The sequence below is a fragment of the Mustela erminea genome, chromosome 8 (assembly GCF_009829155.1).
Source record: "Mustela erminea isolate mMusErm1 chromosome 8, mMusErm1.Pri, whole genome shotgun sequence".
Lineage (NCBI taxonomy): Eukaryota > Metazoa > Chordata > Mammalia > Carnivora > Mustelidae > Mustela > Mustela erminea.
This window is the reverse complement of record NC_045621.1, coordinates 16824045-16841349: the sequence shown is the minus strand read 5'-3', so window position 1 is coordinate 16841349 and position 17305 is coordinate 16824045. Positions and strand designations below refer to the sequence as shown.

The following is a 17305-nucleotide window of genomic DNA, read 5'->3' as shown; positions in this document are numbered from 1 at the left end:
CCAGCGTATCAGATGGAGATGGGTGGGAGGAAGGGGCAGAGTTGTAAATGGGAAGGCACGGATCATTTCCAGGTTTCTATTTTGTAGCTGTGAACATGGTGGGGCCATTGGCCAGGACAGAATCATGAGAAGCAGGTTTCTTAGGAGAAAGCTTTTGCTTCCAGTTGGAGCATGTTGAGTCCAAAGGGTCTGTGGAAAGTTCAAGCGGGGACGATTGGTGGGAAAGTGGAAATGCACGTGCCTGGGAGATAGCTCTGAGCTGGAGATTATGAGCAAATCTCTCCGGAGACGGTAGCTGAAATCTTGGCTGTGAATGAACTTGTCCAAGAGTCGGGGGAGGTCTGAGGACAAGCTAATAAAGAGGCTCGGGACACAGGGATGGTCGCAAGGGGAACCCACTCAGAATCATGATTCCATAGGCAAAGTGAGAACATTGCCAGCATGAGAAGGAGGGGTCAGCTGGGTTGGATGCTGTGATGAAATGCCTACATCACACTTCAAGAATGAAGGACAATTTGGGGGGCCCAGGGTGCTCAGTCAATTAAGCATCCGTCTCTTAATTTCAGCTCAGGTCATGATCTCAGGGTTGCAGGATCAAGCCCAGGGTTGGACTCCATGCTTAGTGGAGAGTCTGCTTGGGATTCTCTACTCCTCCCCTACCTCAAATAATAAATAAATCTTAAGAAATAAATAAATAAATAAATAAGGACTATTTTTCCAACCTCTGTGAATACTTCTCAAAGATTGTCCCCAGCTGTCAGCCCCCTTTGGGGATTGCCTTACTGGAAGAGAACTGCCTGGTCCTGGGTCCCACATTCTCCTGAAGGGTAGCCAATACCCGCCCTGCTTTCTTGCTCTGCCTTCTGTGGGTACTGAGCCCAAGGGCCCTCTCAAACAAATGGCCCGTGTGCTCGTCTCCAACTTGAGTGTGTTTTTTGGGAGACTGGCATGTGCTAGAGGCTTTCTCCTCATATTCTCTGTCCGACGATGTTGCTGTTCAAGGGTGATCAGAACCAAACCAACCTATTCGTTCATCCCACCCTAAAACAAACAGGTGGGGAATGAAAACCAACACTCTGGTGTCTTACTGACTGAATAAAGCTTTATTTTAATGCAAAATAAAACGAGAAAAATTTATATATTCATATATAACAACATCCAAAATGTTTTCTGTGGTACAAATGGGTTCATCCTAAAAAGTCTGTAAGAAATTCATTCTCCGCCCCCGTATGCCAAAATACGATTTCACATAATTTATCTTCAGAACTTATGAACAGACTTGGTGTCATAAAAGCACAGGAAAACACTAGAAGAAGTGACTGTATAAACAGTAGGGCTTGTTTTTATGTTCCAGTAGTAAACAGCACGGCAGTCCACATCAAGGGAAGAGAACACTCTCCCAGAGCTGAGTCAGGAGACAGTCTTTGGGGTTAGTTCACTCGGCACTCCAGGCTGGTGAGTTAAGCCCATCTTTAAAAGTCGGGCACTGTGTGATTCTATTACTATTTAAGGACATGAGGGAGAAGAGAGTTCCCCTTAGAAGTAGTAGCTGCATATCAGATTCTAGGCTTATTTTAGATATCTACCTTTCATTCTCCCTTTTTTTTTTTTTTTTTTTTTTTTTTTTCAGAGAGGTGACTTTGTAGGGATGCCTTATGGAGACTCTTCTTTCTGGTCTCATTGTGGCATCATTTCCCACTAAGTCCGTGCAAACTGGGAGTGCAGAGAAATACTCCTGTGGCTGTTTCTAGATCCAACTCCCTCCCGCCTAACTGCATGAAATCTGGACTTTTTGTTGCTCCTGGACTCAGAAAGCAGTAGGGTGTCTACCCAATTTAGCACCAATTTGAAGGCGGTTCATTGCGGATTTCAGAGTTTCATGCCTATGGGAATTTTATAGACACACATTCTTATCCAAACTCTGCAGATCTCTCCATCCCCCGAAAGGCTGAAATGTTTCTCCAAAGAAAGCAAATGCTGGGGTTATAGGTTACAGGAACAAATAATTTTTAAAGGCTGGGTCCTTATGCATATAGAATCTATGCACCTTGTCAGGTGCATTTCCTTATGAAGACAGTTCAACAAGTTCAGTAGTCTTTAAAGGAAATAGTGAACCACGTTTTGATTTTATTTAGTTGGTGGCACAAGCAAAGCTACAAGGAAGTTGCACACATCCTTTATTGGGCAGCAGGCACAGTTTGCTCTGTGGGGTGACAGTTGATCTGTGGGTCTCACCATGCTCATGCTTATAAGATCTTTGCTCCATGCTGTCCTGTGGGGTCAATGCATGTTGACATACAAATCTAAGAATAATGAACTTCGTGGTAATTTTATTTTCCAATTTTTGTTTGTTACTCAATTATGACTTAAGAAGATGCGCCTGTCTTTGAGATTGGCTTTTATCCACTGATGTAATATCGTGGGGAAGCAATTTTCTACCAAGAACGATATTGCCACAGTCCAATGGCGCATGGGGTTAACAAGATGCAGAGTTTTCCTCCCTGGCAGAGGACTGAATTCTCCTGCACCTCAAAGTTTTCAATGGTCTGCTCCCTTTCCTATCTCTCCTCCTGCAGAAAGGTATAAAACAGAGCTCCTTAAAATATCTAGTGACTCCAGGCCAAAACATCATTTCAATGACCCATTTCGATGACCCAGCGGTCAGATCAGGAACCAGTGGGTGTGTGTTGTTGGGCTTGCCGCTCACTGTGTCACTCTGTTCCCTAGGGTTATTATATTCTGAGTGACAAGCAAACACCTGGTTGAGTCTTTCCAAGGCTATAAATTAACGGAGAACTACTTCCTGCTACTGATTCCAGCCTGGTCTTCTAAATATTCTAAACAACCTGTTTTCCTAGAGACTGGGCAAGAGTTCTGCAACTTCTGGGCGGTGACAGAGAAGGTTGGGACACAGGCATTTAAAAAGCTTACCTGCGACCTGCTCTCAGTTATAGCATGGCTTGACACAGCCTCTGTCACACATAAGGTAGCCTCTTTTGGGCAGGGTCAAATAGGGCATGCGTTATATACGTCAAGCAAGAAAAGAAGATGGTTGTATCCTACTTTTTATTCACTTTAACAGTACCTTCTCATCCCTGGTTGCCCCCCAGGATTGACAAGTGTTCTATTGACTTTGTATAAACACAAAATCACACTTCGAGCGGCTTGCCCAGAGCCTGGAACCTGGAGGTACTGTGCTCCCAAGGTGGCCACATGGTGAAAACATGGGCATTCTTCCTACCACAGCCCCTGCTCCGACATGCACAGAAATCTCCCTTTCTCACACTGCCTCTGGTTGCCCCTTGTGTGGACTTGGACTTAATCCAGAAGGAGACTCTGGCTTGACTACATCCAATAGCCTGGAGAAATTTGGTTAAACTATGCAACAGATCGAAGAGCTGATTTTTAATGCTCCCCAACACATTACCTTTCCCTCACTTCATCATTTTCTTCTGGAAAGTTTATTTAGTTTGAGGGGAAAGTGTCATTTAGCTCGTGGAGAAGCCCCATGGCTCCCCTGCACTCCACCTCTGGGGGAGCAGGGCACAAGGCCCTCGGCCTCCTTGCGCAAACTGCAAACAGTATAAGGTGCTCGCTTACAAGAGACGGCAGATGGCCAAACCCCGCTTGACAGTCTGTTTTTAGGACGGCCATAACTAAATTGCAGTTTAGAAAATGATACCTCTTAAAGTCCAGTAAATAACAACCATTTAGGTCTAAAACCAGCGGTTGCTTCATTCCTGGTAATGCAACTCTATTTTAAATTAAAAAAAAAAAAAAAGACTAAACTGGGTTGGATACTCTGTAGATTCCATAATACTATAATTTATTAAACCCTGTCAGTCAGGAGTATTCTAATCTCAGCCACAATATGTCTACATTGAACTCAAGACTTTTTGTTTTGTTCGGAGGGAATGGAGAAGGAGCAGCAAAGGCTTAAAGTCTAAGCGTCACCGAACAATTCAAGCTTGCTGTTTTGCTGGTCCTCAGTCTTTTGTTGTGTGCTCATTTGGGTCAGGTTGGAAGTTTTAGAAGTCCTGCTGGAATAAGTAGAAAATCACTGCAAAGCTCAAAGGAAACATGATGGGTTTTGGAGGGAGGGGGCGCCGGCTTTTCAAAGCCATGAGACCTTCCAATTGGAGATGCTGGTCTTGGTGTTGCCCTGATGTTTGTGACTAAAATACAGCAGATAAATAATGATCTGGTTTCACGCCTCTTTTCCTTTCCCTTCTGACTTTTTTTTCCCTTTGATTTCCTTCCCCATCAAACTTTCCAGAAAGCATTTTTATCGCACGTTCTCCATACCAGTAATCACATGCCTTCACGCACACACATACACACACATGTGTGCACGCACAAACACACACACACGGTCAGTCACTGCCATCTTCCACCTTCTGGTTATCAACCCCAAAGGCCACAGTCAGCCCCTCCCTGTCCCCGGTGCAGATGGCACTATTGGACACTGATTGTGCAATGAATTGGCATCTCCAGAGCATGGCTTCCTGTGTAACCCAACCAGCGGGATCTCCTTTTCCCAACTACATTTTAGCCCTCAAGAAGGAGCCTGAAAGTAGAGGCCCGGGGTTATGAAAATTACAGGCAGGAGATTTGGGGATGATTCTGAAACCTGATCTCTCAGGGGTGTTTTGCCTGGGACTTGCGGGGAAGGAAGGTGAGGACCACGGGATTTTGGGCCCTCTTTAACCTGGTTCACAGAATATATTCCTTCTGGAAGCCCTGACTGGCTTTGCACGGTCTCCCAGGACATTACTCCTGCATTCATATCTTATTTTCTTCTAATATAAAAAGTAAGAAAACATAAAGTAATTCTGCCAAATGAGTGGTACCGGGAGCCTGATAAAGTCTGCAAATAGGGAAATGCAGCCTTCCTCTGGGTATAAACATTTCAAGGAAATCACGAGTCATGTTTGCTGTTGTTTTGTTTTCCCAATGGAAAAAAAAAAAAAAAAAAAAAAAACCTAATCATTTAAGATGCCCGTATTTGCAGCCACTCTTCAGACTTAACAGCTTTCCTAAGGGGGCTGAGCCCGAGCCTCGGAGACTGCCTCCGCGCGGCCAGTTCCATGGGGCTCGTGTGCACCAGAGAGGCCCCGTGTGCAACGTCTCCATTATTTGCCTGTTTAACTGCCGCTCTCGCTGAACTAAACGATCCTAAACGTCCTTTGACTCTCAGGCAGTAACTGTAAGACCCCCGTCCTCCCTCTTCCTCGGGACCCCCCGCCCTCCTGTCCCCCCCTCTTTGCCTCTGGCCAGCAGTCAAGTGTTGCAACCTCGGTGAGAAAAACCCATCCATCCCATGGAGAAGTCTGAACAGGAGGAAGTCCTGAAAGTCTAGGAAGGGCAAAGGTGATGTCACACGTGTCCCTCTCTGGGCCGGGCTGAGGTTGGCGGCGTTCAGCTACACGGCTGCAGTCATGGGGCTCTTCTGCCTGGGATCCTGGGCTCGGTAGGGATACTGGTCTGGGCTGCCCCCTCGGGGGCCTGGTCTACCCATTTCTGGATTGGCTGGCACTCTGTGCTGCTGAGGGGGGGAAGGTGGAACATCTTGTCGGAAGGGTCCTTTATGCTGGGGGGCTGGCGGAGGAGGGTAATACTGAGGATACCGGAGGTCTGCGACCCTCAGATCTGGGGGGCGGGGGTAGCTCCCTTTGGGAGGACGCACAGGATGAACCCCCGGGTAGTATGGAAGCTCCCTTTCCTGGTAGAGCGCTCGAGGTGTGGCCGTCAGATAGTCTACGGGATCGGCTGGTCCTCCCCTGGAAAGAGAAGAACAGACACACGTCAGCAGCTACTAAGCCAGTCCCAGCTGAAGACCCCATTCCTCAGCCTCCCGTGTAGCTTGGTGTGGTCACAGACTAGGCCTGGCCCATGGGGTGTGAATCGAAGTGAGGTCTGCCCTTAAAAAGAAGAGGTGGAATTGTCTTCCTCCTCCCTCTCCTTCCTTTTGGCCATGGGAGCTGCCATCTTAAACTATACGGAGGAAGCCATGTGCTGAGGAAGGTCCAACGACAAGAGGACAAGGGCCCACGTCTTTGACACCATGGAACCCCATGTCAGCCGGGATGACTGATACTCAGATTGGTGCCCGAGAGAGAAATCTACATCTACCTGGCTTAGAGCACCATGTGTCGGCCTTCCGTGCAGTGGCCATACTGGTTTTCTAAATAAACAAGGCCGACTTCGGCTCTCCTAAAGCGGGGATGGTTTGACCCCTTCCTTGATGCTTCCCTCCCATGACAGAACCATGTCACAGACATGGCGGTAGAATTGTACGGGTTATTCAGGCTTATAATGTCGCCTGCTTGGTCTGTGGGGCGCTGTTGACATGGACCATGGTCTCAGGCTGACTCTGGTTAGCTTCTCTCACCATTCCCCATGTGCCCTCCCCTCTCTACAGTCCCTAGAGAAAGTCGTAACCCAGAGCTGGGAGTTAGCCACCTAGAACCTCGAGGTAAAGCAATTCTACCATCAAGCCGAGAAGCACCAGCAGGCCTGGGGCAGAGTGGGAAGAGCCGAGCCAGCACTAGGTAACGAGCAGGCACACAGAATGGTCTGGGGCCACAAGAAATGCTCACAGCAAGCGACTGACCCTGTCTGGAGGTCTCTACGAAGACAACAAGCATCCTCTGACCCATTTGCTGAAACAGAAGCAGTCCGTCTCTAAACTGTATACAGATGACTGCATCTTGTCTAGCCTGGGGTTAAACAGATGAGTTCTGTTTGCAGCTCTTAAAATCCCATAAACCTACTGTGTTCATATTTGCTGCTATCATCGCCCGATCCTTCCCACTTTCTACTAGTCTCCCTTCTGTAATTTTTTAAAAGGAAAAAAAAAAAAGCAACAATAATAATTAATGAAAAGCTCTTCAATGTCAGAATCCAAATTGGGAGAGCACTTGAAAGCAATGACAGACCTCTAAGAATACGGTGTCTGTGGTTAATCAAGTACCGTCAATGAGGGTCAAAATCACCCTGTAATCTGCAGAGTTTGATGTTAAAATGGCTCTGTAAGTTCCCCCAAATCAGTGAAGGTTTGACAGGCTCCAAGCTCGGGTGCCTGTGGAAAGCAGCATGTGAGCATGGTCAGGAGGTTGAACGATAGCGCTCTCTTCCTACTTTGTGATGTCTTAATTGGGCTATGTATAATAATGAAAGATCCTCGAGCTTGGGGTAATTTAGCTGGAGTTTTCAGATTAAAAAAATTAAATTGTTTGTGTACGAGTTATTCTAACATCAACGGCTATTATTCAATGCAGTTTGCTTTGCTCTCATTGAAATTGCCCATGAGAAATAGGGCACACACGCAAAATCTGTCACTCCAGCCCTGGGAAATAAAGGATCAGGGTTACATCTTCCCTTTCCTTTTGAATTTTATTTTGATTTAGAAAACTGCCAGCATTCATTATCTCCTTTGTCCTAAAATATTTGAAGCTCCTCTCCTTCCCGCCCCGCCATGTCTATTTCCTTTCGGTTCATGTTAGAGATTTCCGAAACACTTAAAAAAATATTCTAAACCTGTGCTTTCTCCCGAAACCCACTGAAGCTGTTTCTCTGCATGAAGTGAAACATGTGGTTTTTCTGCACTCATTTTAAGCCCTTGGGATAAATCACAGACATTCGCAACACACAAACATTATCTGCCTTAAAATGAACATACAACCAATGCTCCCTCCGGACCCTCTTAGCGGGAATGTTTCCTGTTTAAAATGGAAAGAGAAAAAGGAGGAATTCCAGGCCTTGGACTTTTAGGGTCCTGGGCTCTCCGTGGAGATTTCTCTCCTTTAAAACAGAACATTATAAAAGACAGGCACACCTTGTGTTTTTTTATTTTTTTATTTTTTTATTTTTTTATTTTTGAAGAGACAACCCAGACCAAGTGGTGACAGGGCAGAATCTACCCTGAATGTCGCTGTGACCACACAGGGGTGGGGTGGGGTGGGGCAGCCAGTTGTACTCTCTTCTCCCACACCTCACCCCTGCCGACATCTTCACCTCTCCCAGCAAGGGACAGGCGGGCTTCTTCCCCTGGGCGTTTGGTTGGGAAGAACTCTGAGGGTTTTGTGAGCCCGTATCCTTTCCTCTGATGGGAGGTTTTACAGCTGGGAGTTTGCTTACATGTGGCAGAAACCAAGTGAGGTAGCTGTTCTTTGTCAAGAAATGAAATCATGGAAACTGTCTTTTCCCGGAGAACTCATCAAAACAGTTATTGTTTTTAATTTTTCATAGAGAAGAAAAACAATGTGCTGGCCTATGAAAACACTGTTAAGGTTCAAAGAGTGATGGAAGAATTTTCCTTCTTTGATGGGGGAGGGCGCTGCTATTGTTTAGAATAACTTTTTCCTCAAAATCCAGCATTTCCTACAGATTTTTGCCAGAGTGACTTCTAAGGGCAGGTGAATATTGTGTGCATGTATGTGCACACACAGAGACCCCTGGCGCACGTGCACACACACAAATGATTTTTAAACAGGAAAAAAAAAGCCCTTCTCATTAACTTGATAGGAAAAAGAAAGAAGAATAAGGAGCTGAAAATTTAGCTTTGTTGATCTTGAGTTTCCCTTTTGTATATTTGGGTGAAATTTAGTGTTTGTAGGAAAGCACAAAAACCAGTCCATTCTGGGGCCCAAGAAATGCTTATGGAAGTGACCGATGTTGCACGTTTCCGGTTACCGGCCAACTTTCAGAAATCCCGGGGCAGCTTCCTCCAGAGACTATGATGAAAACAAGGACTTGAATGGCAAATATATCAGTACTTCCAGACCCCTCATTCTGCAGGTGACCTCATGAGTTTTATTTGAATGTGTTACTAATTTTCCTAAAATAAAAAACAACCCTTTCCATTGAAAAATGTTACTCAGGAACCATATTTACTTAAGGTAGAAGGAACTAGTCTGTTTTTGCTTTCTTTATAATATACCTCTTTGAGGAAGCAATCATGAAACTATCTATACTTCTAAAATTTGGTTTTTTTTTCATTGTTTACTTTTTTCCTATTTTATTTTATTTTTTTAAAGATTTTATTTATTTATTTACTTGACAGAGAGAGAGAGATCACAAGTAGGCAGAGAGGCAGGCAGAGGGAGAGGGGAAGCAGGCTCCCCGCAAAGCAGAGAGCCCGATGCGGGACTCAATCCGAGGACCGTGGGATCAAGACCTGAGTGGAAGGCAGAGTTTCCACCCAACCCACTGAGCCACCCAGGCGCCCTTTCCTATTTTATTCTTGATTAGGATTGTTTCTGGAGGCCAAAGGCTTCAGCTTTTGCTCGGAGAACTCATAGGAACTATCTCAGTTATGCAGTTTCCAATCACATAGATGAGGACACCAGCAAAAATGAATGTCAACCTTTAAGCTGAAACGTGACAAGGCTGTATGGTGTTGATATGTGAAGAAACAATAGCAATCACTTTCTTTACATGAGATTAACCTCTTTTTACCAGCCTAGTATGTCACCGGTTTTCATTAAACAAAAAAGGGTCTGAAAACCAGACGCTAAGCGGGTCAGAGAGCCAGCCCCCAGGTTCCAAGTCTTCACTCTGTGGAAGGATGCAAGGCAAGTGCCTACGTTTGCTAAGGCAATCCTGGATGGGGAAAGGGCTTAGTGTTGGAAAGACTGAGTCACTGGCAAAACCTTTTAGCTGGGAATGAGGTGGTTATACTTACTGGAATAGGAGATGGGCCATGAACAATCCTGAATACTCCTTTTGGCCCCTGCTCTCTCCTCATTCCCTCCTGGATTACAAAGAAAATCTGTTTTTTCTGCATTCATCCCAGTAGGTCATTCTCACTTCATGTGGGCGAAAGACCAGTTATGTACTAGCTAGAGCACAAACATCTTGAAAGAACTGAGTCTTATATATGCAGTGATCGACCTCAAAGCTCAGCACATGGCTTTGCATACCCTAGGTGCTCCATAAATGTGTGTTGAATTTGTTAACGAGGGTTTAAAGTGAAGAGAAAACCCATAAACATGCACAATAAAAGACGGTCAGAAATGTGGAAGGGGTAGAAATAGGTCGGTGGATAAAAAAATAAAAGAAGGTAGCAGACTCTCACTGAGAGCCAGAGACTGGCAAAGGTCGAGGTAAGACTGGTCTCTATTTCTTCTTCCCTGTTTGATTGAGAAATAATTGACATACATCACTTTATAAGTTTAAGTTATACAGCACGATGGTTTGCTTTATAGCTATTATGAAATGATTACAATAGTTCTAGCTAACATCCATCTTCTCATATAGACATGATGAAAAGAAAAGAAAGAAGAATAAAGGGGAAAAAATTCTCCTTCTGGTAAGAGCGCTTAAGATTTACACTCTTAACAGCTTTCCTATATATCATACGGCCGTGTTAGCTACAGTCATCATGTTCTACATTACGTGTGTATTACATAGTCTCTAATTTTTAAAGAAGGAAAGGGGGAAGGAAAACAAGATGGTGGGCTGAACAAAGGGGTTGGATTGGGTCTAACAAGGAACAACTATAAACCTTATCAGGGCATAGGTTATTGCATTTGTCTCGTTTTCTCAGAACAGAAGTATCCCCTGTTGTCTTCTACAGTACTTGAAACATCCGTATGTGCTTAGTAAATCTTGGGCTCACATTTAATTGTCCTGACTTACCAGTGAGGTCAACATGACTAAGTAGTATAGGTTAAGTGTATTCATTCAAGAATCAATTAAAAACTGTGTTTATTATCATCTGACAAAGAAGTTTTCTTTGTTTCTGTCATAAACACAATGATCTAGGAACACCGTAATGTATCCAATTAAAAATACAATTCACCAGGATCTCAAATGAAGGCCTTAGGGAGAGAATATCAAAGGTGACAGCCAGGGGCAATCACCACGGTTTCAAGCACCCGGACTGGAGGATTGATGGCCACGAATAAGAGGTAGAGGTGATGTCCAGTTCCCTTCTGTCACAGCACTTCCCAGCTTTTTCTTTACCGGAACACACATGATGGATGGCTCTCATATATGCCACTTGAGCCTCAGAGAGGCAGAAGCTAGGATTATGCAAACTTCCCTACCACCTGTGGGAACGCAACGCCCTTCCCTCCCACTCAAGAAAGAACAAGTCGATTCTAGGGAGTGGGAGCAACATTATTGAGGGAGAAAACTCAAGTCTGTTGTAATTTATCAAAATAAATTATTTGCAACCTTCAGTTCAAGTATCAGTAACAAATCCTTGCAATACAGAGCTGATCATAATTCATCCACGTGTCTCCACGCCGAGCTTAAGAACCATCACTGTCTCTCATCCAATGGGCCCCCTTTAGGGGAAGGCATGGCCGGTGAGGTTGAAGAACAACAGGGAGAAGCAACTGAGCTTGAGACACATTTAGGGACTAGAAGAGAGTCTGCTTCGAGAAGGGATACATTAAGCAGGCATAAAAATAAGGTATGCAGTAAAACGTGTGAAAGTCATAAAGAATTTACGAGAAGAGGCGAGTACGTCCACCTTCGGCACAAGCATGGGATTCCTCGCTCAGGGAGAAGCTTCCGCAAGGCAGAATCTTGTTCTCCTGAATTTCTGTAAAATACCCTGCGTGCTATTAGCCATGAGCCCAAAGACAATTTCTTAACTTTTCCCAGGGAGCCTTTGTGGATTTCCTTTTTTGGTAAAAACCGGTGGTGCCCAAATCTGGGGTTCGGATAGGAGGAAGTAACATGATGGGAAACTCAGGGCGCTCCGAGAGGGACTCGTACCCCTTGGCAGAAAGTCGACACCTGGCGAAGCCATCGTCCTATCAGGCTTGCCATTACTCAGCAGCTGAGCCGATGCTGACGCTTTGCACTATAGTTCTGCAAATATGGCAAAGCTAAAAGGAGATCAGCACAAAGACACAGTGTTGTGGGCGCTGGAGTTGCCTGTGTGATGTAGCCAGAGAAGCTTTTAGTCTGTGTTTGGAATTCCTTCCGTGTCAGGTTTCTACTTATCGGCCCTTCACCCTTCATTCCGGCATGAAGGCGGTCGCCCAGGATTAGCAGAGCCCTCTGCCATGTGTATTACGTAGCTCTGATTTTGGCACATTTCACAGAATCATAAAATATAAAATATAACGATCATTTGATGGCCGGCGTTATAGAAAGGATTTTGGAAAGGAGGAAAAAAAAAATCTCCTTTTCATCACTCACGTTTCCCATTCCATTATGAGGAGCGGGCTCCTACTCTTTGTTGAGAACCGGAGTGGGAAGAGAAGGCTCGGGAGAGGCTTTTGGCCGTGGTTAACACCAAGGAAATGTTTGCGAAGAAAATGAAGGTGGAACAGTAATGACTCAGGGCTCAGAAGACGTGTCTAAAATGGCTTAAGACAGTAACGTCAATCGCCCACATTTAATGCCTTTTTTGTGTCTTTTTTAACAGTGACTATAAACACAAGAGTGTAGTTATATCCCAACTGTTTGTGCCATCCTATCCCACGAAGATGGGATCTGATGCAACCCAGTGGCAGATGTTATCTGGAAAAGGGTCCCTAAGAATGTTTCATCCGACCCCATCAGATGGCGGGAGGTATTCCCTAAAAATGGCCCTGCCCAAATAATTTCCTTTATGAGGGGGTGTGACTTGCTAGTGGGTGCCTAGGACCATCAGAAAGAGCTGCACAAAAGCAGAGGTGGAGAAGGAAGCCCGTGGCAAGCCAGACTGTTGTGAGTGGCCACAGAGAAGTCATGAAATCCATCTGAGCAACGGCTGCATGTAATTACCCCATGGTCTTTTTAACCACAGGAGAGATTTTATCCAAAGAGAATGGTAACCAAAGGAACATATTGTCCTAACTTGTTAGGCCACTCAAATCATCTCTCTCTTTCTATTCTAACAGTAGGCTCCGAATTTCATTATCCGAACACTGAGGATTTCATCCGATTGTCATGCAAGAGACAACGGTGCGATTTCAAGGTCAGACTTGGAGGGCCAACAGGTTCAAGAGTGTAGGGTCCGGAATTCTAAAGATAGTTTCGCCTGCCCTTTTAGGAGAAGCAATATCCAGTTTCCTGTCCACAGTCACTGTCTGGAGAAAGGACATTCTGGTGGAAAAAAACACACTGTTCACGAGGGCGGCTTTTTCTTGATCAATTTAGATTGTATCTATTTTCAGAGTCATACATGTGATTTTTGGATAAGATATTCATGTATCTTATCTGTAGCTGATCAGATATTCGTATCACTGCCACACCTTCACCTCCCCCTGTTCCTCTGCCATTGACTTCTAAAGCCTGGGCAAGAGGGAGATTTGGGGTATAAACCTCCAGCAGTCTTAGATCATCAGAATCTCTCTTCACTAAGGGCAAGGACCACAGTGAAGAGTCCATGTTCTCTGTGTGTGTGTTTGTGCGCGCACGTGCGCATGTGTGTGTAAGAGCTTCTTTCTGTATCATTTCGTTGAGACCCCAGAGAACCCTGCAATTCAGAAGCGGAAACAGAAGTGCTGAGGACAGTGCTCCTACCATCCTTGATGAGCTCAGGAATAAGTTTCCGAAGCTTGATTTAGAATCAGAGAGAGCTGAAGCCAACGGAGCCCTTTCCTGAGGGCCTCCAGCAGGTCCAGTTCCATCCCAAGCATTTTCTCCGTGTTTGTTCCTTTCAACAGCTCTACAAGGTACGTACTATTATTATCCCTGGCGTGCAGATGAGGCAGCTAAAGAACAGAGAGGTGAAGCAACCTGACCAAGGTCTCACAGGAAGTAGCAGGGCCCAGATTCAACACCAGGCAGACTGGTCCAGAGGCTGCATGCTTAACCACTAAGCTAGTCTGCGCAGCCTCTAACCTCTCTTGCATCTTGCTGTCCACAGTGTGCCCAGGGGAGAGGGGTGAGAGTAATCACAGACCTTCTGCTGACACTGGCTGGGGAACAGTGGGTGAGTAAGAAGTGGTTGAGCGTGGAGAGGAGTCTGGAGCCTGGTCATGGAGGACCATAATGCCAGAGGTGGTGTTGGTGGGGATGAGGAGTGTGATTTGCATTCAGTAGGTTTGGAACAGGGGAGTGGTGTGAATTACCCGTGGGATGGGTGGCGTGACTCCCCTTGGAGGCTCCCTAGACACCTCAAACCTTACAGGTACAAAAGTAAAGAATGACCTCCCCCCACATCTGCTGCCCTTCCAGTGGTCCCTTCGGAGAATGACAACCTACACAGTCAACTATGCCAGAAATGGAGGCTCCTCCCTGCCCTGCCCTCTCCAGCCAGACACTGGGTTCTGGAGAATGCTCTCAAGTATTCTTGGCTGTCCATTGTCACTGCTCAGCCTTACTCTAAGCTCCGACCCCCTCTCAGGTGGACAAGCAGACAGGCAGGCGGAGACGTGGGCCAGCTTCGCCAGAGAGCCGGTCCCCTCCGTCGAGCCAGGTGCACGTGAGTCCAACGGGCAGTAGGATTTTGTGACCATCAAACCGGTTGCCACCAACTTTGAAGCAATTTTGAGCACATCGGCAAAACACGGCACAGCTTGCAAAGACAGGCGAGATCAGTTTTGTTTCGGGGACTGTGGGATCGTTTACATTTTTTGGATGCGACACTCTCAGATTTGAATTCCGACAGCGGGGAAGAATTTTTTTGCTTATACCTGAATACAAGATCTGACGTAAGCTCGCCGCCCCTTTAATATCAAGTCACCTTTTCTCCCAGATTTATAAGACTAAGTGAGGTTTATATAACATATTTCGTAGAACTCTGGGTTCACTTTCTGCCCTAAGAAATGAGCATGTTAGGGTTCGTCCTTATGGATGGACCAGGCACCAATATAAAGATGAGGAGAGCTGGGTTTGCTTTTAGGCAGGAAGGGCAGGAGCTCAGGCCCTCTACACCCTGCCTTGATGGCCTCTCCATACAGGCTTCCTGTGAAAAGGGCTTTCCCCATCCTGCTCTCAACAGCGACCCGAGCTTCTCGGTCCCACCCTCATGGGAGAGGGCGCACCGAAGCAGGTATAGCCTGGACCCAGAGCTCCACTCGGCGGAGTCTGGATTTTGGTGATGGATTCAGCCACAATCATACTTGGGTACATTTTGGAAATTCATAGCCTTACCATTTCCCTGACGCCCAGCACCAAGGCTATGGGCCCATTCTCTAATTTCCACCGGGTGGTAAATGGAAGCGCTTTTGGCCTCTCGGTAGCAGTTCTGAGGTGGGTACTAAAGAGCCTCACGACAATTTTCACCAAACTGCGGAGGGTAATTCTGGGCCTCCCTCTCCTGCTCTGTGCTAAGCAGGTGCCAGGGCCCAAGGCTGGGCCTGGTGAGCACCCGTCTGGAGCCCAGCTCATTATGTGGCCAAGAGCTTTGGAGATGACACCAGCATGACAGGTTTTCTAGAAAATCACCTTCTATTCAGCTTTCATTTTTGCAGATGAAATGGATTTACAGCACAAAGGTTGCTGAACTGTATTGTCAAAATGATTTTCAACAAATAATGAAAGTTATTAAGAGACTCAGGTGTCGATGGCTAGCGCTGAGCTCGCCCGGCTGGCCTTGGTCTCTCCATCCTCGGGCTGATCATTACACGGCTGGGAAAGACTGGTTATTAACGTCATTACAAGCCTTTTCCTTTCAAATCTCCTTTTATTGAAATCCGAGCATTCTTTGTGATTTCTCTTTCTGCAGTCCTAGAGCCCAGCTTCGGCGGGTTCCGCGCTCGCCTTTGATGCTGGTAAAATTGGGCAGCTAGCAAATCAAGGCTCATCACAGCTCACACTGATTGGGGCTATGAAATTACTCGGCTCTCATCATGACTCTGTCTTCATCCTCCTCCTCCTCTTCTTCGTCTTCTTTTTGTGTCTCCAGTGTTCTTGTACGGTGACTGTCCCGAGCCCTTCTACAAGCGCCCCCACGCCCCCGCCTCCGCTCCTTTTAGCGAACTAATATGTGGGTCCAGAGCCACTGATGAGTGCTTTTAAAAAAGACAGAGCAAGACAAGCTTTTATTGTGAGTGAGCTCCTTCAGATGTTATTTCAACCTACATTTGTTCTCTAACTCCCTGATTTATTGATTTAGTCCTTGAGCAATCCGAAGAAAACCGTAAATTCACCCTGGCTTCCATTTCTCTGAGCGCTGCCTCAATCTCGGCCGTATTCGGTGCCGGGGCACATGCCAGATGAAGTCACTCCCCCCTGTTTTGGCACATGCCTCCTATGATCAGCACGGCGGCAAACTCGTTGTTTAAAATCGGTCACGAAGCCGAAGCTTTAATAATTTAAATAAAAGCTTATCATAGAAAAGCAAATATTTACATGTTTGAGTCGTCTAATTTAAAGAAATTAATTAAAAGTAAATGCCGAAGTGATTTAAGACTAAAGAGCCATTCCCAAATAAAATGTTATTTACCATTTGCCCCGCGCCAGCTTGTTTCCAAGCTTCGGGAAAGATGGGATTCCAGGTTTTACCTTTGCTGTCGTGGACCTCAAGCCTTCAGGCTTGAGATCCACGAACTAGATCTCTTTTGCTGTGGGGGTGGGAGGTGCTCTCAGGATGCACCTCAGGGTGGTGGGGAGAGCGGAGGACTCCGAGACAGAGATTGGGCTTGGACTGGGAAATTCCCCTCACAGAAATACAATCCAGGTGCCTGGACGTCTCCTGAACCCCAGTGACCTCGGACATAAAATGGGGAAAGCAGGGCCGCCTTTCCTCCCCTTGCAGAAACTGAGTAAGAACAAACAGACCAATTACACTGAGATCCTCAACACTTGTTAGCTTGAAGTCACACTCAGTCATTTTTACAAGAAAGAAAACTACATCTTCTATAGGGAGCTTAAGGTATATGTCCAAAGACCTAAAATGAGCAAGTAAATAAATTCGTAAGCAAATCTAAAATTTATGACGGGGTGCAAACGGACCCTCTGTGTCCCACTCCACATTAATATGCATCGGTGTAGGAAACGCTCCAACAGACATTGCGAATTATAAGTCATTACAATGAATCTATATAGGAACATATAAATAATAATATATATATACACACCACATATATTCATACATTATGTATGTTCAATGTTCTTATAGAGCATATATATGTATATATACATATATATGGAGGGGGGTTCACATTTTTTAAAAAATTCAGCTAGTTGCTGACATTGGAACATTGAGGGCTTTCACATAAAAATTCAGCTTCCCTGTTTTTCTTTAAACTCAGGCCTTGCCTTCCTTTAAGACGATACTCAGCTGGAGCCAGCCCTGGAGGTCGGGCTTAGCCCCCTCAGGCTCTCCTCCTGCAGCCTTTTTTTCTCCTTGAAGGCTCCCACCTGCCCCTCCAGCTGTTCCTGATGCAGCCCCCCCCTTTTCTGCATCACC

The 17305-nt window shown here is 45.8% G+C and overlaps 1 protein-coding gene across 2 annotated transcripts in view; it reads right to left on the bottom strand.

Moving 5' to 3' along the window:
- Positions 1-1577: 1577 nt before the first annotated feature.
- PARD3B (par-3 family cell polarity regulator beta) overlaps positions 1578-17305 on the bottom strand; it is a 1046926-nt gene continuing 1031198 nt past the window's right edge. For both annotated transcript variants that reach the window (XM_032354007.1, XM_032354008.1), the window contains one exon: positions 1578-5780. In XM_032354007.1, coding sequence (XP_032209898.1) covers positions 5423-5780 — 358 coding nt within the window. In that variant the 3' untranslated portion in view covers positions 1578-5422. The remainder of the gene's footprint in view (positions 5781-17305) is intronic.